At 45.5% G+C, this 20,984-nt stretch overlaps 7 protein-coding genes across 7 annotated transcripts; 2 read left to right on the forward strand and 5 right to left on the reverse strand.

The window, feature by feature from the left end:
• Window positions 1-707: 707 nt before the first annotated feature.
• On the reverse strand, window positions 708-3,623 carry F4812DRAFT_446629 (P-loop containing nucleoside triphosphate hydrolase protein). Its single transcript, XM_047935661.1, has 3 exons — window positions 2,497-3,623; window positions 1,269-2,410; window positions 708-1,208 (listed from the first exon to the last, which is right to left on the reverse strand). The coding sequence occupies exons 1-3, from the start codon at window positions 3,115-3,117 to the stop codon at window positions 1,082-1,084; spliced, it is 1,890 nt and encodes a 629-aa protein (XP_047785667.1). The 5' UTR covers window positions 3,118-3,623; the 3' UTR covers window positions 708-1,081.
• A 188-nt stretch (window positions 3,624-3,811) lies between these two features.
• On the reverse strand, window positions 3,812-6,375 carry F4812DRAFT_446631 (uncharacterized protein). The gene is made up of 4 exons (XM_047935662.1): window positions 5,648-6,375; window positions 5,114-5,449; window positions 4,364-4,927; window positions 3,812-4,313 (listed from the first exon to the last, which is right to left on the reverse strand). The coding sequence occupies exons 1-3, from the start codon at window positions 5,727-5,729 to the stop codon at window positions 4,401-4,403; spliced, it is 945 nt and encodes a 314-aa protein (XP_047785668.1). The 5' UTR covers window positions 5,730-6,375; the 3' UTR covers window positions 3,812-4,313; window positions 4,364-4,400.
• A 939-nt stretch (window positions 6,376-7,314) lies between these two features.
• On the reverse strand, window positions 7,315-9,623 carry F4812DRAFT_244460 (cytochrome P450). Its single transcript, XM_047930670.1, has 6 exons — window positions 9,281-9,623; window positions 8,659-9,212; window positions 8,333-8,603; window positions 7,988-8,270; window positions 7,693-7,927; window positions 7,315-7,640 (listed from the first exon to the last, which is right to left on the reverse strand). Exons 1-6 carry the CDS (start codon window positions 9,350-9,352, stop codon window positions 7,484-7,486), a joined length of 1,572 nt encoding a protein of 523 aa, XP_047785669.1. The 5' UTR covers window positions 9,353-9,623; the 3' UTR covers window positions 7,315-7,483.
• A 138-nt stretch (window positions 9,624-9,761) lies between these two features.
• F4812DRAFT_244435 (general substrate transporter) lies at window positions 9,762-12,578 on the forward strand. The gene is made up of 10 exons (XM_047930669.1): window positions 9,762-10,100; window positions 10,164-10,273; window positions 10,338-10,466; window positions 10,526-10,608; window positions 10,675-10,714; window positions 10,767-11,490; window positions 11,560-11,689; window positions 11,744-11,810; window positions 11,870-12,351; window positions 12,412-12,578. The coding sequence occupies exons 1-9, from the start codon at window positions 9,919-9,921 to the stop codon at window positions 11,995-11,997; spliced, it is 1,593 nt and encodes a 530-aa protein (XP_047785670.1). The 5' UTR covers window positions 9,762-9,918; the 3' UTR covers window positions 11,998-12,351; window positions 12,412-12,578.
• A 10-nt stretch (window positions 12,579-12,588) lies between these two features.
• On the forward strand, window positions 12,589-13,523 carry F4812DRAFT_446660 (carbohydrate esterase family 3 protein). The gene has a single exon (XM_047935663.1). The coding sequence runs from the start codon at window positions 12,759-12,761 to the stop codon at window positions 13,476-13,478; it is 720 nt and encodes a 239-aa protein (XP_047785671.1). The 5' UTR covers window positions 12,589-12,758; the 3' UTR covers window positions 13,479-13,523.
• A 676-nt stretch (window positions 13,524-14,199) lies between these two features.
• F4812DRAFT_468688 (uncharacterized protein) lies at window positions 14,200-14,986 on the reverse strand (the record flags this gene model as incomplete). Its single annotated transcript, XM_047938810.1, has 3 exons — window positions 14,805-14,986; window positions 14,631-14,743; window positions 14,200-14,578 (listed from the first exon to the last, which is right to left on the reverse strand). Exons 1-3 carry the CDS (start codon window positions 14,952-14,954, stop codon window positions 14,200-14,202), a joined length of 642 nt encoding a protein of 213 aa, XP_047785672.1. The 5' UTR covers window positions 14,955-14,986.
• Window positions 14,987-15,890: 904 nt separating this feature from the next.
• Window positions 15,891-17,450, reverse strand: F4812DRAFT_463694 (kinase-like protein; the record flags this gene model as incomplete). Its single annotated transcript, XM_047938249.1, has 1 exon — window positions 15,891-17,450. The coding sequence occupies one exon, from the start codon at window positions 17,448-17,450 to the stop codon at window positions 15,891-15,893; it is 1,560 nt and encodes a 519-aa protein (XP_047785673.1).
• Between the last annotated feature and the right edge of the window lie 3,534 nt (window positions 17,451-20,984).

Here is a 20,984-nt window from a genome sequence, read left to right on the forward strand (position 1 = left end):
TAAAATAAAATAAAATAAAATAAAATAAAATAAAATAAAATAAAATAAAATAAAATAAAATAAAATAAAATAAAATAAAATAAAATAAAATAAAAAATAAAAATAAAATAAAAATAAAAATAAAAATAAAATAAAAATAAAAATAAAATAAAAATAAAAAAAAAAGTAGCGCACTCTTCCAAGGTATTAGGTATCAATCATAACTTGGAATACTTCCTATACGATACCAGTGACAGAACAAGACAAATGAATCATGGGAATAAGGCATAAGAACCGAAGCTTATAGATATATTTTTGCTTAGCTATAAAATGCATTCCGAAAAAGATAATGTCCTGGTATCCCAAGTAGGTGAGCCACGCACAGAGGACTTGAGATCTAGTTAGCTTAAATTATAAACCCAGGGGCATTTTGTCAAAGCCAACCCTTAAGATGGTAACCTCTAGGTCGTTTCGTTTAATACCTGCCTGGTACTTACCTCTACTTCATATTAAAAGGCAAGAAAGAATCAATAAGCCTAAAGCCTATAGAAGACGACGTTTTACTTATATGATAGTCTCTTAGTCGGAGAAAAGAATTGCTCTTTATTATGCCTAGGTATTATACTAAACCTAATAGCAGAGGTCATAATCATACCCAATTGTTTCTATATGGCTATCTCCCTACCTATAAGCACATGCAAAAAGTACATACAGCACAGCATCACATCTGTATAATCAATCTCAAGTCATATTATACAAGTACCTAGGTTATATAAGGTAGAATTCGTTTTTAAATTCATCTAGTCTATTCCTACGTGCGAAATCGCGGCGTGCATCCGTGCCGGCTTTCCGCAGTTTATCAAAGCCCCCCTTTTTAGAAAATAGAAAAAACAAGTAAAAGCTTTTGTTTTACTTCAAGGCTACGGCTCTATGCCTCGTTGCCCAATCTATAGACCTCTGAGCCGCGTCCTCATGTATGTACGTACGTATGCGCACCCCTTTTTCCCGTACCACCCTTGTAGTACAAATCAAGACTCGCGAACTGAGGGCGTATTCGCGTAATCAACCCCGGCTAAATGTGAATCGTAGAAAATGGCAGGCTTTAAACTGCACCGGCAGCCAACATCTTCTTGCGCAGGTAGTTCTTGTACTCTCCTATCGTGCCATCCCACGGCTTGATTGTTCGGTTCTCGCACACCAAAATTTGCTTAGCGATCTTGTCAAGCAATCTATTATACGCGTTAGTAACAGTTCACATGTATTGATTGTATTCAGAGGGCAATTCTTACCTGAAGTCGTGAGAGACGACGATGACACCACCGCTATAGGCATCAATGGCATCTGCTAAAGCGTCGATGGTAGGGATATCTAGACCGTTCGTAGGTTCGTCGAGGAGAAGCATGTTTGGCGAATCAATAGCAAGTAGAGCGAAGACGATTCGGCTCTTCTGACCTTCCGATAGCGTGCCCATCAGCGCAGTTTGTACGGGGCCGGAGACTCCGTATCTACCAAGGGTTTGTCGCCAGTACTGGTAGTCTTGAGACTTCTCGCGGTACTTGTCACGGACGAAGTCTAGGGCGCTCTTGGTTAGATCCAGTTGCTCAGCGCTGTGCTGAGAGTACAAGCCGAGCTTCAAATGTGTGTGGCGACGGACGGATCCGGAGGTGGGGGAGAGCTTTCCAGTCATTAGACGTAGCAGCGTACTTTTTCCCACACCGTTGGGGCCGACGAGGGCTGTTCGGGAGTCCATGTCGAACCCGAGATCAATGTTGCGGTATAGGTCGTCCTTTGCCTCGCCCGAGTATGAGAAGGTCACGTCGTCGAACGACAAGACGGGAGGGGGTAGTTTATCGACATCAGTGAATCTGAATTTGAATTCCCTCTCCTCCTTGACTTCCTCGATAAGACCATCCGCAATCATCTTGTCGAGAATCTTCTGTCGAGACTTGGCCTGTCGTACCAAGTTGGCGTAGGTACCTGCGCTGGCGATGAACTCCTTGATATGCTTGATTTCCTCCTGCTGTTTCTTGTAGGCCGTCATCTGGTTGGTCTCTTGTTCCTTGCGGGTCTTGACATAAGAGTCGAAGTTACCACCGTAGTACATGAGCTGCTGCTTTCTCATATCGATCATGTTGGTACACACTCCGTTCAGGAAATCCTGCGAGTGGGAAACCAAAACTAGCGTGCGTTCCCACTTCTTCAGATATTCTTCGAGCCACACGCAAGCTTCGAGATCCAAATGCGCGGTCGGGTCGTCGAGGAGCAGTAAGCTGGGCTTGACGAAGAGTGCTTTGCCGAGGGCAACACGCATACGCCAACCACCAGACATGTCCTTCGTCTTCTTGTGAATAGTTTCCTTGTTGAAACCAAGACCCGTGAGGATAAGGGAGGCTCGGGTAGCGAATGTGGAAGGGTCCATCTTGTCCATGTGCTATTTTACGCCAGTTAGTAAGGATGAATCGAATTGTACTGTACATGCAAAGGGGAGCGAGTGAGCGAGTTGAGTTGAGTGCATACCTCGTAAATATCCATCAGCACAGGGCTGTCGGGACCTTCATCCTCAAGTAGCTGTTCGGCCAGTCTGTCGAGACGGTCCATCTCCTTCTCAGCCTCCTTGAGGACCCATTCTAGGGCACCCAAGTCAGAGGGCGGCGCACCCTCGTTAAGGAGGTAGATGTCGACATGTTCGGGGACGGGGTATTCTCGCGCGGCGATGGCCTTAAGAAGGGTACTCTTTCCGCAGCCGTTCTCACCCAGCAATCCATACCGACGGCCGAATGATAACTCAAGGTTGGTTTCGTTGAGGAGCACACGACCGTGGAAGGTTAAGCTGGCGCTGATGATCTTGACGTCCTTACTGGTGGGTATGGATGCTAAGACACCGGTGGTGATACGATCGGAGAGACCATGTTTATCCTTTTGGTCGGAAAGGGCCTTGACCGTTTCCATCTTCGCATCGTCGGTCGCGGGAACGTCATCTGGGTTAGGGGGGTCATCGCCAGCGACGGAACCAGCAGCGCTGGTGTTTTTGGATGCAGCCTTGGAGCCAGCCTTGGATCGAGAGACGAGAGTCTTCTTCTCACCTTTGCCGTCGGCTGCCTTCTTGGCGAGTCTCTTCTCCTTTGATGCGGAAACCATTTTTTTGAAATAGTATTTGTTTTTTATCTATCGCCGAACCGTAAGGAGATGCTGATGCTGATGCTGATGCTGGTGTAAACCCGGGATGATGATGAAGATGATAGAGATGACGATAAGTGAAGCGACCGAAGAAATTTACCCCGCTTAGGATTATTTTTCTTCTATTTAGATTTTTTTTTTTTCTTTTTCGATACCGACGTAAAAATTATCGGTCTCGATCACAAGCGAATGTGACCAAGTAAATAAATGAAAAATAAGTACCCAAATAAGTACGGGTTCCTTATTCCTCTGATTTTTTCTTGATCGAGGGGGAGGGGGAAAAAGAAGGAATTTTTGATAAAAAAAAAGAAGATGTGTCCTGCGTAGTCTTTGTAACTAACTGCTTAGGAGATTTGAACAGCAGAAGGAATCTTTTGTGGTGGGGGCAGGGGGGAGGCGTAAAAAGTACGTACAGTGAGGTCGTGGGGCCTTCTAATGGGGTTACCTATATAGTGGAACTAACAAATTTTCGCCCTTTCACAAGTACAAATCCAAAATATGAACAATACCTACCTCCTAGAGGTACCTAATATTTGTTAGTCCGGGAATAAGGGGGAACCTTAATGTACTTCGGTACATTAGGTTAGGTACCTACCTAAGAAAGAGGCTTTCGGGGCTTCTAGTGGGGGTGGGGTCGAGGGGTCTGAATAATATTCTTGCCTCCCCAAATTCGCTGACGTCAGAGTTAATATTTACCATTCAATATTAATACACTTTTATCTCTATCTAGGTACCTGTTATGCATAAACCGTATTGACTTTTTTACTAGGTATTCAATGTTAGTTAGAACATTATCCTCAACACATTGCCAAATCACTCTATTGAAGAGAGAGATTCCGAGTTTAACTCCACCTGGGAAAATAGAGATACCAGTTAAGCGCAACCTTCATCACCCTCTTTCTAGTGGCTTGCATCACCGGTACCTGATCTTATATCACTGACCATATGCAACATGCATATGCCACGATCAACAAAATCAGGTAAAGGTTAAATAAAGGGTCGCACGATAACTAAAAGTATGATTACCGAGATTATAGAATTTCTGCATATTTAAAAGCGTTATGTGTTGCCAATATGTCAATGTCGTGGTACACCTACGGGCCTTGGGGGTATGTTGGAGAGTATTTTTCGATTTATTCTTCGTAAATTCGCTGTTTCTATATACATTCAATAACTCACTCCCTTAAGTGATGGTATCTTGACTAACTTCTAGGAAATATATCGGCATCCCATTGGAATTCATTCTATCCTTCAACACGATTGTCGTGGTAAATAGGGCCTTTCTGGTTCCCGTAAGCTCCAGGTGATATCGGATTTCCGAATTCGTATCGAGGCGGTAAGTCGTGAGAATGAAGCTCTCCTCTGGAAGTAGACCCGTCTAGCTCGCTCCTTATAAGAGTACTTTGGATCTCGACAGGCCGATCGACGTGATGTAACTCGTGATAAACTTGTGGTGCTTCTAATTCCCTCACCCCTGGACCTTGCCATATCGTGTTCACCAGGGGTGGCCCTTTTGGTGTTCCCGGCCCTCCAGTTTCCAGTCTCGGATCTTGGGGATTGGTGGCGGCTTGGCCTTGCTTCTTTAAACGCCAACGTCGGTATATTAAGAAAGCAGCTACGGCTGTAATAAGTATCGCTCCGGCGGCTGATCCGATACTGATACCCACTATGGCACCCACTGATAGACCCGATTCGGGTATGGGGGTCGCTGTAGACGACGATGACATAGTAGCTGCGGGAGGTGAGGCTGACGGGATAGGCACGGGCGATGCTAATTATCAGTGTCAGTTAGATACCTCTTAGCATGGCATAAAATGAGTAGTAATATTTTAGACCATGTTGTATCAACACATTAACCGCAACCTGCAAGCTGAACCATAACTATGGTGATACTTATAGAGACATAAGGTGTCTTCAATATCCGAATGTATCTCAAATCAGAAGGGGAAAAACTCACTCAGGTGATTACACTCATATGCCACGAAGCAATTCTTATCATCGTGACTGTACAAGTACGGCGAGTCCATTTGCCAACACGAGAAGTTACCGTAGCCGTTGTTTCCTACCCCCGCGTAGTCGCCCGCGTTACCACGCTTTCCTAATACAGCTTTGAAGGTCGTCCCAGTGTCGGTAAAGTATGCCGATGTGGTGTTGTCCGCCCAATCGCGGTGCTGCCCGTCAGTTACAGGCGCGATGCCGCCGGGCGATTCATTCGGGGAGTTTCTGAAGTATGCGACTTCAGATGATAGCTGACTTGAGTTCTGCGACCCAGTGCAGTCTGCAAGGATGACATCTATTCCAAGTCGTGTTAATTAACAGATACCTAGGTAACTAACACCTAGGTAGTTTGGACCAGGACATTATATAAGTCCACGGATACGTAGTGAGAGAGCAGTGATTGTACGTTATATGCAAACCTCTACCTGACCTATGCAAGCCAAGAAGCCCGGATGCTACTCCGCAAGACGGATATAATGAAAATATTTCTTACTTTCATTGGGACGAGAGTCATCCAGTGCTAATGTAGGTGGGGCAGCGCACGCAATAATCAGCAAGTTCGTAATGAAGCGCATATTGTATGCGTTGCTCCCACCCAGAGGAACAGAACCGATTGCTGTCGCCAGCAATGAGCGAAGTATATCTCGAATTGGAATGGAAACCGGCCCGCCGAAGTCCAAGCCCTACTCTTGGTTGGTATATAAGGTGCCTAGAGTAGTGGAGGGGTAGAAGGTGTTTGCTGATACGCCGTAACTTCAAGGCGATATGCCCTCGATGTATTCCAAACTGTGGAAAAAGATTTGAGAGGGTAAGACAATTTCAGAACATCATCGAGCGTCGGAGGGGGCTTCGAAAGAAAAACCGAAAAAAAGAAAACCGAAAAAAGAAAAAAACATATGAGGGAACCCCCCCAAAACCCTCAGGGGTCATGGACGAGTGAAGTTGAGGTTGTGGAACCCCTGATCATATTGCCGATCAAATCTTACGTAAGATATGATATAGAATTTCTAGAAGGCATCTGTTAGAATATGATTTGTCGAATTTCTCTGCTGTGTGTGTTGTGGTGTCAGCGAGAAGTTATCGTCATGTCCAAATCTGGCGAAGCTGAGCTGAGTTTTGGTTCGAGCAAGGGTAAAGAAGCCGGACAAGCCCAAAAATGCTACATCAAACTGGTGAAAACCTCGGGTCGTCCCAGTAAAAGAGCAATCGCGTCTCGTTCTGGAATGGAGCAGCTTGGCAGTGGGCGGCCCTCCCGCTCCCAGCTAACGCTGTTAAGAGATGGGGGTCAGTCACATCGCCGTTGGGAATTTATTTTCTTTTGGCATTCTAAAGCCCTACTAAAACTAAGCTCATTTTAATAGGATCAAGAAAAAGTAGGCACCTACCAGGCAGATGTTGCTCCTATATATTTCCAACTACCTGACCTCAGAAGCAAATCACAAATAACTACCAGTTTCTCTAGGACTTTGTTTTATATATCAATATACTGCACCTATAGCGGGTAAGCTAAGTTCTTTCAACAGCTTAACTCCATTATTAGTTTCTGAATTAGGTGATATCATGCGGAAATTCATGCTTACCCAAATGGAGCCCGGAGGTCACATTCTCATCTGCGACTCCATGCAAGCAGATAACCAATTGCCAGCTTTCGAGTTAGCTGGTACTAAATGATAGATCGTTCAATGAGCCACAAGACGCGCCCCATCACTTCAGCAGCTTTGCTCTCAAAAAATAGGTATTTTTACAAACCTCTGCTCGCCGATTATCCGGACAGGTACCTAACCTCAGGTCCGGGAACGACTATAATCTTACTCAACATGTCCTTTACACTTAAGAAACATCTATACAAGCTCATATCATTATGTGTTTGGGTAAGACGAATATGCTTGAAGCTGAGTGTGTCGGTTATTACCGATCATAATATTTTCTATAGTCCCTAACTACAACTTGTGAGGTTTCTATCGTTATGACAACTCTATAAATATCGGAAGCCTATTACCTATCCTCGCGCGGAACTAACTTTGGATACGTTAGGTGACCATATAGTAAGCTTGTCATTATACGGTATGAAGAGAGTGAGAAACTGACTCTTATTATACTCTATTAAGTCTACCTAGAAATGCGAGCACGAATTTCGATTGGTCTACTTACTCCACAATCTTAGGGTTTGAAATTTCATCTACCTATGCCTCTCCACTCATTGAAAACCATGCTGATGAGATACGTCTCGTCTGGCCTAAGGATAATGTTACTTTAGCCAATTATGTTTATATCTTCTAATATGCTCCTTCCACGGTATGAGCGGATATGGATGATGACCCACGCCTCGTCAAGATATTTTGTTGCCAACCGGAGTATATGTTTCCAGGGACTCTGTGGCACTTTGGAACTCTTGCTCGATAACACTTGCATGCTTCTGGGACCGTGGTTGTATGGAGCATGGAAATGGCAGCGGGCTCGAGTTAAAGCCGTCTGAATAGGCGAATCTAGATGGTTGTGAATAGGTGACGGAAGCAATGCAAAAAAGGAGTCACTTACATGTCCACATCAATGTCGTTACCGCTTGCATCTTTTGCGGGACCGACTTTGAAAGCCCATAGTATTCGCGCAATGTTGAGTTCCACGGACGCAGACCCTAAGTGCATCCCGGGGCAGATTCGTCTTCCCCAACCGAATGCACTGTGACCAAGCGTGCCGGGATAGCCACGCGTTTCCATGAAGCGTTCTGGTCGAAATTCGTTTGGCTCGGGGAAATCGGACTCATTTAAGTGAACTAAGGAACTTGGTTTAGCATTGATGTGATCAGATGTGATATCATCTTCGGCACACTTACTGCTCCACAAGGGTGCGATAATTGTACTCCCTTTGGGGATGAACATCCCCTTATACACATCGTCAGCGGTACTAGCATGAGGGGTACCCCCTAGCACAGCTACTGGTCTCCATCGAAGCGTCTCTGAAGCAACTGCCCTAACATATGGTAACTGGAGCAAGTCTTCGAACGTGGGGAGCCTGTCATTTCCAACTACCTTGTCGAGTTCCTCCTGTGCTCTAGGGATGAACTGAGGACCAAACTTCACACAGGCCAGGAGAAAGCTGGCAAGTGAACCAGCAGACTAAACCATATGATATGAGCATGGGACCCATTCATGGTCTGAAAGGAAGATGGCGAACTTACTGTCTCTACTCCTGCACCAAATGGAGAGCCTGCAGTATACGCAAGCTCCAGATCTGACATTCCGAGGTTCTCTTGTTCTTCCAGCAGGTGTTTGGCAAAACATGTGGGCAAGGTTCCCTTCGCATTCCTCTCTTTTACTTCGTCCATGAGTTCCGTGTATAGTTGGATATCCTTCTGTCTTTGCTTCAGGACCTCGGCCTTCCACGGCGCGAAGATGCTGGGTATGTATTTGAGAGCCGGATATCGCTCAACTTTATACTTACCGGGAATACTATAGATCGAAGGGTGAGTGACGACACCAGGTAATGGGCTGAGGATCTACTCACTTCACTTGTGTCAGACGGTCCATCGACTCGCCATTGCGTCGAACAACAATATCGGTATCAACATCTTCAACCCTACGCCCGTATGTAACCGTAACAATAACCGAAGCCGCGTAACGCTCGAAGTGTTTTCGAAACGCCCCAGGGGAATGGAGTAAGTCGTGCATAAGTATTTTAGACTCTAAGCTCTGAATAGGACGATAAGTTAAACTTTGACGGTTCATAAATCCGCTATGCAGCAGCTTTCGCCATCGCCGCCAGAAAGATCCATACGGCGCCATGAGGCCTCGCATCCCCCCCGACAGGAGTTCACCGCCCATAATGAAGCGAGGTCGGGACGAGTACTTGGCTCCTCGTTTCTCCAAAAGGTCCCATGCCGCCTGAGCCGAACCCAGAATTACGGTCGGCGTAGGCCCCATCTGGAGGTAGACCACATCGCCATATTCTTTGTTCAGTTCCCGAAACCACAGCCATGGTTTTCGAAGACCAGATTTGATAACCTGAGGCCCTGGCGGCAGCTCTTTGCGATGTGCGTAGATCTTCCATTCTTGCAGCAACTAACATTCGAACTTCTGTCAGCCAAACTTGCGCGGCCCCTTGAAATTTCCGGTAATAAGCTGCTTACCCTCGGGAATATCAAGCTTAGATAAGAAAGCGACACAGCGAAGCCTATGCTAGCAAGAATTGCTGCGAACATTTTGGCATTGGGCACTCACGAACTAACCGCGACACTCTTCTAACGTGCGGCCCCTTCGACATAAGAAGAACGGAGTTGGTTGGTTGATCTACAAGAAGGTATTACCCCTCGCAGGAAATACCAACAATGGGGGTAACGGTGACCGACAATCCAGGTGCCTCTATCCAAACTGCCGACCCTTGGCGGGGAAGCCCATGTGGATATTTCCCACCCCCAAATTTGACGCCCGTGTGTTTTGCGGAGTAGCGCATAGACGGAGACCCAGGCCCTCGCTAACAGGAACTCGATTTGGGTTAGTAATATGGCCAGTGTGATAGACAATACGAAGGAGTCACAAGGCAGCTGAAAACGAGAGACAGCTAGTTAGATTAGAGGCTCAAAGCTTGCGACCTGTACCACGATAGGGGCTGTAATGTTGTGAATAGTTTGTGCTCTAGAGCACAGCTTGATTAGTATACCCCGCGTCCCCGGGCCCTTGGCGGACCCCATCCCCGTATACCATGAACCAAGCAGTCGGATACTAACCCCGGATTTCCTCAAAGCCTAGACGCCCTCTTGTTGAGTCAATGCGGCGATACTTAACCCCATGCGCGTCCTCTGGTCTGACCGAAGGGCCTCGATGCACCTTCGATATTCCCTACTTTGGACAGGTATCTTGTTCTGTAGCAACCATGAAGAATCAGACGTTACTGAGTAAGCCCTTCTTAACCTCCTTATTCCTTGGAATCGGCGGATTTCTCTATGGCTAGTAAGTATTCTGAGTTTTTGTTTGCGATAAAGCCTGCTCCACCCAGTGCTAACAGAGCCTAAGCGACTCGGGGATCATTACGCCGAGTCTGGCGTTGAAATCCTTCCTAGTTTACTTTGGCCAACCTGATGCTGCTACTCGTGGAGCAATCGTCTCAGTTTACCAAGCTGGAGGTAATTCATATTGGCGTCTGTCTTTTTTTTTTTTTTTAATATCTAATATTGATATTCTCTACAGCATGGCTCGGTAGTGCTTCGGTTGGTATCACCAGTGACAGGTTTGGTCGACGGAAGGCCATAGCGTTCGGATGTCTTTGGGGTGCGATCGGCTCGGCGCTCATGGCCGGCGCTGCTCACGTGGCTATGCGTGAGTAAATAAGACTGAAATAAACACGGAATAACGCTAATATTCGAGTATACGTATAGTTATTATGGGACGCCTATTAGTCGGTTTCGCCGTTGGAACAGTTACTGGCGTAGCCCCCGTTTTTGGTGCTGAGATTGCAAAGGTATCCAGCTCCTTATTGTATATCACAGGGAATGTCTTAGGGGTGCACTAACCTGGTCATTGGCAGACACACGAACGCGCGAAGATCACGGCAGCCAATCAGATGAGTAAGACATAGGATTCCCAGAAGCACGCGTCGTTATGCTAACAGTAACGAAGTGGTCGCTTGGGGATTTTTCGTCGCATTATGGACGGGAGTGGGCGAAGGCAAATGGAACAATCCAAATCAATGGAGATTGGGCTTTGCTATTCAAGGCATTCCGGCCGTTATACTCGGCGTCGGAGTTTTATTCATCAGCGAATCTCCAAGATGGTTGTGCTTGAAGGGTCGTCACGAAGAAGCAAAGAGGTCTTTCCGCAACTACCACCACGACGGGTCCAACGATACGTGGATTGACACCGAGTTCACCATCATCCAAGTAAATATCGAAGAGGAGAGAAAGGCTCAAGGTCGTCTGGCTTGGACTGACCTTTTGAAGACACCGGCGTTTCGAAAGCGTCTTTTCGTCGGATCATTCGTATGGGCAGCTGCCATGCTCTCAGGCATATCTTTCGTCCAATATTATCAAACAGCCATTTATGCGACTCTTCAGTTTGATCAGAACGAGCAGCTTCTCGTAAGTGGTCTTTATGGAACTGTCGCGCCCGTGGCTTGCCTTGCATCTCTCTTTTTCGTCGACCGAATTGGCCGGAAAAAGATATTGATAACCAGCTCTGCTCTCCTCTCCGTTTGCTACATGATAATCACCATCCTAGCCGCAGTCTACCCGGCGCGTCCCGGCTTACCCACGAATACTTTGGCGCAAAGGGGTCTCATTGCTTGCATCTTTGCTGTTTCGGCAAACTATTCAGCTCTTCTTGGCCCAATGACTTGGATCATTCCGTCAGTCTTATCCTTAAAAATAATGGTTTAGTTCCTGATTCGTGCTAACGTTCGAAAACCTTCTTTCAGTCCCGAGGTTTTCACTACGGAGCTTCGAGCAAAGGCAAACGCTTTGGTTCAAGTTATCCACTACTCTATTAGTCTAGTTATCACGCAGTGCTCGCCAATCGCACTCGCGGCGGTTGGATGGAAATACTATGTACTCCCACCTCCGTTCCTTAGAAAGTTGTCGCTTTTACTAATACATCGATAGATACTTTTTATCCTTACGAACGCTCTCTGCGCTGTGGTATTTGCGTTCGCATATCCTGAGACAAAAGGTACCCAACATAGGCCTGGACGCTAAGGTGAAATTTGACTACTAATCGACGCTTTTCAGGGAAATCGCTAGAAGAGATTGACGAGATTTTTGGGGATGTTAAGGTGTTTCATGGCGACAGTGCCAAGTTATCTAACGATGAGGAGGCTACTGTTGAGACTTTGGAAGTAAGGAGCGAGAAGGACTAGACATCGTCGAGATACCCTGAATAACAATTTTGTTGCATCGGCAAGTCATATTTTGGATTCTAGGATCTTTACGCTATCATATTGTAGATTCTCTACATCTCGTGCCCCTGGCAACACTTCACGATCTCTTCGATATGCCAAAGCTATGTACTTTGTCCCAACCGTTCAAAACCATTAACTACTAGATTTTTAGTGTGGAAGTCACACCTAATCAGAATGACTGAGCAACTCTATGTCAATAACGGTGTCTTGCACTAGCTAGGATTTTATTGAATGGGCAGTCTCGCCGAATGATGTGATGGAGTTAATATTGAATCAGAAATTGCAACGAAAATGGGTTGCCAATTATAAGAGGTACCTATCTTCAATTTTTTTTTTTTGCAACCTACAGAGTAACTAAGGCTCGCCTCCAAGCTTTTGGCCAACCTCCAAAACCTCTCCGTAGATCCAAGGCTCTAGCAAAACGGCAAAGGCAAAGCCCGTACAAGTGGCATTTGGCGGACGGCATCAGAATTATCCGACGATGCTTTCCAAACCATGGGGGCAATTTCTTGCCGTATGCTTGTCCTTGGCACAGGCAAGTGAATTCGCGCGTAAGTATACTTAAGGCATCCCTTTAGATCTTAGCAAGGAAGATGATCTAACTGCAAACCTACCTAGCTCTAAACTCCCATCGCATTGCGCGACCTGGCTTACAGTGCCACTGCTACGACAACCCGGTACCCAACCATGACCAGCCCTCGTCAGCGATAGCTGGTGGCATGCCTTTCCGAGTCATGTTCCTGGGCGCTTCGATTACACGAGGCTATCTTTCAACGGGAGATGTTGGTTTTCGAAAGTTCATCCGCGATACGTTCGTCTCATCGGGTAATCCTATCAACCTAGTCGGGTCCCAACGGGTAGGGGACTTCAAGGACAACGAGCTGGAAGCATACGGCGGAAACCGCATCGACCAGATCCACGAGCACGCTACGCACGTCGTTCCCGAAACCCTCCCGAATCTTTTCGTCGTACATGTCGGGTCGAACGACTGCCTCCAGAACTGGGACATGAATAACCTCGGCGTGCGCACGAAAGACATCGTCGATTACTTACTAGGGGCATCTCCCAACGCTACCGTGGTCATGTCGACCCTCTTAGTAAACAACGCCCCCAACATCGAATCCTGCGTTCTGGATGCCAACTCTCAGATAAGGGACGCCGCGTCGGCCCTCCAACACGAAGAGAAACCCGTCGTGCTGGCCGAGATGCATTGCTGCCACGGGCTTCAGGGTCGACCGCAGCCTGTCGACCTATCACCCGACGGTACCCACCCGCTGGATAAGGGGTATCACATGATGGCCGAAATCCTCTGGACTGCTATTCTCGACGCCGATGAAAAGGGCTTTTTCAAGCGAGCTGAAGATAATGGGATCCCCGAGGATGGAGATGCTGAGAAAGACAAAGGAAAGGGGGGCATAAACGTACCTCACTCTACCTGACTCATGGAAATACGTTTAATTTGAATAATAGGTAGATTAGCAAAGGATGGGGGGAGTAAATGTTGTTGTAGAAAAAAAAAACATATCACTACCATAACATAAATCACTTGATATCAAACCGTGTTCCTCTATTTTGCTCCGGTTCGTTGTCTGTTTTGTTATATTCAATCGACGCTAGTTTGGGGGTCGATTCCAGTATATTATCAGTGATGAGTGGTAGGATTGGGAAACTTACTACGCAAAAATCATGTTAATCCACTTGGATTTGGAAAGGGAGGTATGCCGTGATATAGGCCATATTCGTCGTTTAAGTATCCCGTAGGTTCAGCAAGCCTAAACATCAAACAACCAATCATATCAAGGGTAGTCAGTGTAGTGATGCTTAGGCACTTTTAAAGAGGTGGACACGCGAGCAACCATCACAAACATCAACCCCTAATACACACACAACCTTCCCCGGGGAACCTCCGTCGTAAATGGACTGGGTAGAGGAGGGGGGAGGGGGGGTACTCACAGATATCAGCAAGTCTCTGGGTAATAAACTGAATATTGCACAACCTAAAAACCGAAGTTTGAGTATTCATCCTTGGATCGAAATTGATTCTGGAATACTGCTTCGTTGTAACTCGATCCAACAAGGTGTCGGTGAAGTGAGATATGCCATAGGGTATCTTAGGGGGTCGTCCGTGGATAATAAGAGACTGGATTCCTGTATAGGTAGTTAACGCTTCCTGTTTGATGCGTTCGCGGCGGCGGCAGCCTCAGCTCTGGCTTTGTTCTGGAATTCCAGAATTGAATCCTTTTTGACCTTGTATGGCGGCTCCGGCAATGGGGTCTTCGCTCTGGGCCAACTTGGATCGTAAGGGCCCCAAACCAATAGTTGAGGGCTTGTGCCGCCCACAATGCCTCGTTCGGATGTCTTCATGGCGCGAACAATGTTTCTTCGCATATCATTTCCTTCACAAATGAGGTAGATGTGCCCATGAATATTACAAGTTCTGCTGTTGGATCCCATCCGCACAGTGACATGATAATCATCCTTATCAATCTGGCGTTTGCCGTCCTTCCATCCGGTAGTACATGTAGGGTGAATATCAGACCTATACATGTAATTAGTATTTGTTGGTATGGGTAATAGTATAATTGACTTACGCGATCCATGCATGACTTAGACCACAATCGGATGTTGTCTGCTTGACTATGTCCATGATTACGGATTGCCTATGGCCTCTGCTTGTCCAGGGACCCGGGAGAGGCCAAAGGACCTGAAATATATGTCAATTACAAGTATGTCTAATTGCGTGTTCTCTAGAATTGGCAACTTACCAAAGGGTCTTCCACAGTACCAGAGCCCGTCTTTACTTTTATTTCACCGAGCCTGTCCAAAAAGGTATCTGGAAAGCGTCTGCCAGGGCCGAGTCGCATTCCTTTTTCCCAGGGAATTGCCTGAAATTCTTTGGATGGAGGGAAAGACATATTTGCTGTTTGTATAATTTGTAACTGCAACGAAGTGGCATGTATGTTTATCCCATTAAACACAGAGGTCTGGCGATGTGTTTAAAGTATTTGTTATTACAATGGCGTGAAATAATAACAAAAGCGTTATGGCGGAACTCTTTGATAACGCCTTTTCAAATCTTTGTTTCCCTAGTTACAGCGACTATTGTACCGCACTGTGAGCAGTTGTAACCTGACAACCGACCTTTGAGCGAAAGTCCGTATTTCACAAACATTTCCTCAAGCAAAGCGTAAGGCAGAATGTTTACAATAGTTACCTAACGCACAGTGGGAAGTACTTAAGTACTTAGGGAACGTAGGAGGTACCTAACGTATGAGTTGAATGCGTCACTGGCAACCCGTTGAAAATTTTCTTATAGGAATAATTCGCAATGTTGATAACTAACAGCTGGTTGCCGTAACATCAATACCTACCAGGGGGGCGGTACTTGAAAGTCACGACAAGTTCTCGGACAACCCGTAATATATTGTATGCCATTTGGATTCAATTACCATCCAGTCAGTGCTTTCTCAGTTGCCATAAGGGCAATAGGGTACTAGTTGAAGTTGTAAGGTGCTTGAGGCCAAGTCCTAGCAATAATCAGTCCCGAGTTCTAGCTAGGTAAAGCCCTCGGTGCATATTTCGAGTGCTTTTTGTTATGCCGGAAGAGGTAGGTAGGCACCTAAGTGACATCGTTATCAGATATAGTCACTTTTCATCTACGTAATTCTAGTGTTCATTGCATTGCTATTGTAAGTGTTAAGATTTTGGTAGTTAATATTAAGAAGACTTTTATCAAGTTATTCACGATGAAGCTTAGTTTAGGGCATAATCCTCCATTCTATTATGAGACCCCTAGAATATTAAGTAACTGTTCCCTCAACAGTGAATCTGAATATGCTGGCTCCTGATCCCTATATCATTGCCCCCTTGCCAAGCTTATAAACTAGAAGCAATGTAACAGCAGTGGCCACAAGGGCAATTGGCATCCTCTCATCTGTAGGCCTTGATTTCCCACCTCCAATACCCTTGCTCACTTTTCTCGCCCAATGATGTGACATAACTGCATCCATGCCGATACGATCTTTCGGGTCATACTTTAACATTCTCCGCAAAAGGTCTGCTAAGCCTAGCACATCCTCCTTAGCATATCGATATTTGATAAGCTCTGTTTCCTTAGGTGTATGCGCGTTTCGATAGAGCGTATGCTCCTGTCCGAGTACTGCCTCAAATATATCCTGATAACCTGACCTTTCCCTTATCTCCGCCCGTTCTTCTTCGTAGTAGTCATTCTCAGGGGCATCAATTTGCAGCTGGCCTTTAGGTGTAAAGTCTCCTGTGCTCAGTTGAGCTTCAGGGGCCCCGCTGTAGGATAGGGATTCTGATGGGATACTGCAATGCATCGTATCATACGACGTTCGGTACCGCGAGGGCAAGGGCCCTAAGAAGTACTCCATTTCTCCAAGGCTATCGGAGATTCCTCCACACTGCCCCCCAACTAATGGCGAATTTGTCCAGACTTCGAACAAGGTGCATGCCAATGCCCAAACGTCGCTATGGGTTCCTAAGTCCCCGAAACCTTCGAGAAGGACTTCAGGGGCAGCATATGAATCCGGAATACCTGTTGTTCTAGGTGGGGAGTGTATAAAAAAAGATTCTCCAAAGTCGATGACTGCAATTGACTTAGTTGATAAAGACCGGGACCAGGATTCGTCTGCAGGTGCCACGCAATAGTTGGGAGCTCTAGGTGCTCCAGGCTGACCAGATAGTGTTTCAACTTTGAGGCACACCGGTTCTCCCATAAGCTTTAGGAGTTGATCTTGGCTTAGATCATCGATACCTCCTAATTTCATGAGGATGTTTCCTGGTCTGAAGTCCCCGTGACATATTCCGCACTTATGGAGGAAATGCGCAGACTCGATAATCTGTCGACATATGTTTCTTGCGTCAATATGAGTCTGCTCTTGGTCATTCTTCTGCAGCAGACGCCAGTCTGAAACGGTCCAGCCTAGAACTGGCATCACGAAACAAAGATGGCGACCATTAGGACCCACGAGCCAAAATTGATCCGAGGGTAGTAGGATATGATTTCTCTCTAACTTAGCCGTGGTGCAGCGCTGGGATAGGTTCTTGGTTATCATTTTCTCGGTACCTTTAGCCGACTGGTTAGCAGTCAGTATCTTGACTGCTCTCCACTTGTGTAGGAAGGTGTCGCGACAGAGCCAGACGAGTCCAAAGCCGCCGTTGCCGAGCTTGTGGACGACTTTGTAGCGATTATTGAGTATAGCGTCAAGGTGTACAGGGTGATGTCCGCCCTCGTTGTACAGCTGAACATCTTCAGCCTTATAGATGTAGTTCAGAGGTTCGTAATAAATTGTCTCGTCGTTCTGTGTATCATCAACATCATGAAACTCGATGAGGGAAGGCGGCTGTGCCGAATAATAATCGGTCGCTAGCGGAGAGATAACCTCCATAGCGCAAGAGGTTTTGCAAAAACAAGACAAATGAGACGATCCCTCAATCGAAGATTCAGATCTTGTAGTGGAAGGCGACGACGTGAAGAGGCAAGTCAAGTAAGTTATATCGCGTTTTAGGTGAATCTTGACAATTGTGCTGGAGGAAAAAAAGATGTAGGACGAAGCAAGTGTCAGTCCCGAGGTGGAATTTTCCTTGTATTTATGATAGAAGCTGAAAGGAAGGTGGACAAGGCGTGATAAAGACTTTGAGTTGTAACAGCGCGATTGTTGCACATGGTTTGCTACCAGGCCCCACATATTTGTACGTAACAGGCTGCTACCTATGGTTAAAAAATTGGAAGTGTTTTGTTCCAAAGTTGCAGGTGCACTTTCCTTAGGTGCCTATTACCCAGCACCTACCTGTACCTAAAGGAAAGAACCACGTACATGATTTACTCAACTTAATGATGCACATGGACACTTAGGTTGCCAATGCACTGTGCATGTGGAACTGCACAGTGGGCAATTGAACAATATATGCACACTATCCTGATGAAAGAAAATAAAGTTGACCTATGGAGTTGACGCTGATTGGACCGTCGAGATGCGAAACTTGCCTCTTATCATAAAGAACAAATATGTTGACATACGAAGAAATAGAATATTGACAAGTAGATAATCATAATACATGAATTTCTAATTAATCGCATTATACTATCGACTCCAATGACCTCGATATTTTGCAAACAGCCGCGTCTTCAAGTTTTGCTAGAGTGCCAACCCAAACATCCCAGAGGCATACTGTTATCGTCAAAGCCAGTTTGGATAGGCGCTAATGATGGTAATTACAGTCAGGTCAAATCGAAAAAGACGTCTTAACCTTTGGACGAGCTGCTGATGTTACAATATCTCACATTACAACAACAGGATGAAATATTGCCCTTGGTAGGCAGGGCCTAATCATCAATTATACCTTGAATATCAAAATAATAATCCTCGCATATTACAGATTTTTTGAGTCATAAGCCAAGTGACTAGTTTGTGACCTGGAAAAGCGGCCGAATGCTACTGCTTAAATAATCCTTCATCGGCCACTCATTTCGAAAATAAAACGGTAGGTTGGGTAGTAACTTAGAGTTTTCGACTAATACATGAAATTTGTCATGTAGTGTATATAAGGCGTAATTGCTAGTTGGCAATTACGACGTCGTTTTTGTTGATAAAATTTAATAGCGCCGTCTTATTCTTATGGTGACTTTAGAGCGCGGGCCATTTTACATAATTATCCTCAAAGTCGGCCCTCGTTGGCCCTCGTTGGCTATTCAGCCTGCCTAGACTCCCTAAGTACCTGCCGTAATGAGGCTATACGGCAGCTCTATATATAACTTACAAAGACTGCTTAGTGACGTAAAGATCGGACGAAGACCCACCTAATAAGCTCGCATACCCCATCCTACCATCTTAGACTTCCGTATATCCATGTGGGGAAAAAGACCATGTAATTTTAGGTAAGTCCCCCTGATCCTGTGAAGATAAGTAAGGTACCATGGAAGTCATCAGGACGATCTCCCAAAGGAGCACGCTAGGTAATTGCTAGATAATTTCTTTGTAATGAATCTCATGTGACCAAAATGACTGCCTACAAACTTTCCATACCTAGCCTAAGGCATATATTCCTTGTCCTGGCGAAGTCGGCTTCATCCTCGGGCATCTTGACTTGTCTTGCGATGGCTTTTGAGTTGATGTTACTCTGGTAGTAAGAATTCAAACGTCAAATTTTGATGGATAACGTATGCGCCAGCAAATCTTGGCCTATATCATAGTCCTATTTTGTTTCTCATCCATCATATTTTCTCTATGGTTGCAACCTTTAGACGGGAACGGGCCGAAGAAAAGGATAAGCGCCCTTGAATAATTTTGCTTGCAACAGACTATTGAACCTCTTTCAAATCAACTTCTTGATATTACGAAACGCTAAAGCACCTCACCTAGCAGTCACTCCTCGGGAATGGCGCCATTTCACATTCCCTTCTCCCTGAATACTCCTCAACTTCCACCTCACCTACCTAATATTTGCTAGTTTGCCACGTCTCGTAACTCTTCGCTATACTCAATGTTTCACCGCCTTAACATCCTCCGTTTTTCTCCGGGGCTTTTGAAAATATGTGACAGCTTGGTGACCTGCATTATGTTACACCACTTGGCTCTTCTGACCTTATGCTGAGGGAAATTCGGACAATGCAAACAGGAAATGACCATTCCCAGAAGAAAGCGTAGCCTTCCATCGACTACCTAATGCGTAACAAGTTAGCTGTAACCGGTAGTCTAACTGACTGCAGGATCCTATAGTAGTAACCCACAGCCTTACCAAGTTCGTGATAGGACCAGCTCTCCAAACTAAACATTAGTAGCCACACCGCAGATAACCGAATAACCGCAAGCTCTCCGAGGTCTTTGTCGAACTAGCCGCAACGCTAATATGAAACGTTGACTAAAGAGTGGATTTTGGGGTAGGGGAAAGTAAGCGTGTTATTCACGTCCAAACTAGCAATAAGAATCTGACAAGGCTCTTCGGTGGCTTCGCGGATTACATACCCCAACGCGGGGTTGCCACGCGACTTTGCATATCTCATGACCGATAGCAAATAAGAACTAGCGAAAGCTCAATGGATGACTGACTTGGCTAGAGATGTTGAATGCATGTCATCTTGGATGTTCCGGGATTGCTAAAGAAAAAAAGGAAAAAAGGGGAAAAAGAAAAAAAAAAGGAAGGAAACAAAAGAAGCCCAATGAAGTATGTGACCTGCAGGACTTAGATGCGGGATCCAGACTACCGGCGTCTATTAAGCAGGGCTATCATGGTTCAACACAAGAATAGTTGCACTGCTCCGGCATACCGATTTCGCCCGGCATGACCGGCTTATATTTTATTGTTGTTGTAGTAGGACGACGTAAATGCGGTGCGATTGTGATATGATGATAAAGAAATAGTATCGGATAGCATATAGACTATTGTTGAAATACAATTTACATTATACAAGGTGAAAAAGTTGTGTAGCATTGGCGTATTGTTAGGTACAAAGCTCGGTTCGCCCCGTGACCCCGAATTTCGCTTGTTTTGAAGAAGATCCAGCCTGGCGGGTCGCATGGGTAGTGGGAGAAAACATATATACCTACATGTACCATAATAGTACGTACTATGTACTTACTATGCGTGGCTTTATGTTATTGTATTAGGTATGTATATGCACTTATTATTATTTGTCTTTTTGTCTTTGTAAGTTTTATTTTTATGATAGGTCCAAGTATTTGGATGGCCCACAAAGTCCGAGCATTCTCTAAATATAAGCGAAGTCACAGTACAAATAATAGAAGTTGCCCAACTCGCTAATATAAGAATGGTCTAAATAAAGAATCTTTCCAGAAAACGTATTATACCTTAGGTAAGAATTGGAACCCAATGCCCGTTTTAAGTTCGTCAAGTACTATGTACCTGAGTACCTAGGTTAGGTAGAAATAACTTACGAGACTCCATTATTGCCCGCGTTCCTC

Source organism: Daldinia caldariorum (assembly GCF_022478825.1).
Source record: "Daldinia caldariorum strain CBS 122874 unplaced genomic scaffold F4812scaffold_27, whole genome shotgun sequence".
Taxonomy (NCBI): domain Eukaryota; kingdom Fungi; phylum Ascomycota; class Sordariomycetes; order Xylariales; family Hypoxylaceae; genus Daldinia; species Daldinia caldariorum.

Excerpts from the sequence above, each read along its gene's own strand:
- F4812DRAFT_244460 (XM_047930670.1), bottom strand. The coding sequence starts at position 9,352 with ATGTTCGCAGCAATTCTTGCTAGCATAGGCTTCGCTGTGTCGCTTTCT. Across the intron at positions 9,213-9,280 it reads TAAGCTTGATATTCCCGAGG|TTGCTGCAAGAATGGAAGAT; the intron begins GTAAGCAGCTTA and ends TTCGAATGTTAG. Across the intron at positions 7,641-7,692 it reads AACGACATTGATGTGGACAT|ATTCGCCTATTCAGACGGCT; the intron begins GTAAGTGACTCC and ends ACAACCATCTAG.
- F4812DRAFT_446631 (XM_047935662.1), bottom strand. The coding sequence starts at position 5,729 with ATGCGCTTCATTACGAACTTGCTGATTATTGCGTGCGCTGCCCCACCT. Across the intron at positions 5,450-5,647 it reads TGACTCTCGTCCCAATGAAA|ATGTCATCCTTGCAGACTGC; the intron begins GTAAGAAATATT and ends GACTTGGAATAG. Across the intron at positions 4,928-5,113 it reads ATATGAGTGTAATCACCTGA|CATCGCCCGTGCCTATCCCG; the intron begins GTGAGTTTTTCC and ends ACTGATAATTAG.
- F4812DRAFT_244435 (XM_047930669.1), top strand. The coding sequence starts at position 9,919 with ATGCGGCGATACTTAACCCCATGCGCGTCCTCTGGTCTGACCGAAGGG. Across the intron at positions 10,715-10,766 it reads CACGGCAGCCAATCAGATGA|TGGTCGCTTGGGGATTTTTC; the intron begins GTAAGACATAGG and ends ACAGTAACGAAG. Across the intron at positions 11,811-11,869 it reads CGCATATCCTGAGACAAAAG|GGAAATCGCTAGAAGAGATT; the intron begins GTACCCAACATA and ends GACGCTTTTCAG.
- F4812DRAFT_446629 (XM_047935661.1), bottom strand. The coding sequence starts at position 3,117 with ATGGTTTCCGCATCAAAGGAGAAGAGACTCGCCAAGAAGGCAGCCGAC. Across the intron at positions 2,411-2,496 it reads TGCTGATGGATATTTACGAG|CACATGGACAAGATGGACCC; the intron begins GTATGCACTCAA and ends GGCGTAAAATAG. Across the intron at positions 1,209-1,268 it reads GTCGTCTCTCACGACTTCAG|ATTGCTTGACAAGATCGCTA; the intron begins GTAAGAATTGCC and ends CGCGTATAATAG.
- F4812DRAFT_446660 (XM_047935663.1), top strand. The coding sequence starts at position 12,759 with ATGCCTTTCCGAGTCATGTTCCTGGGCGCTTCGATTACACGAGGCTAT.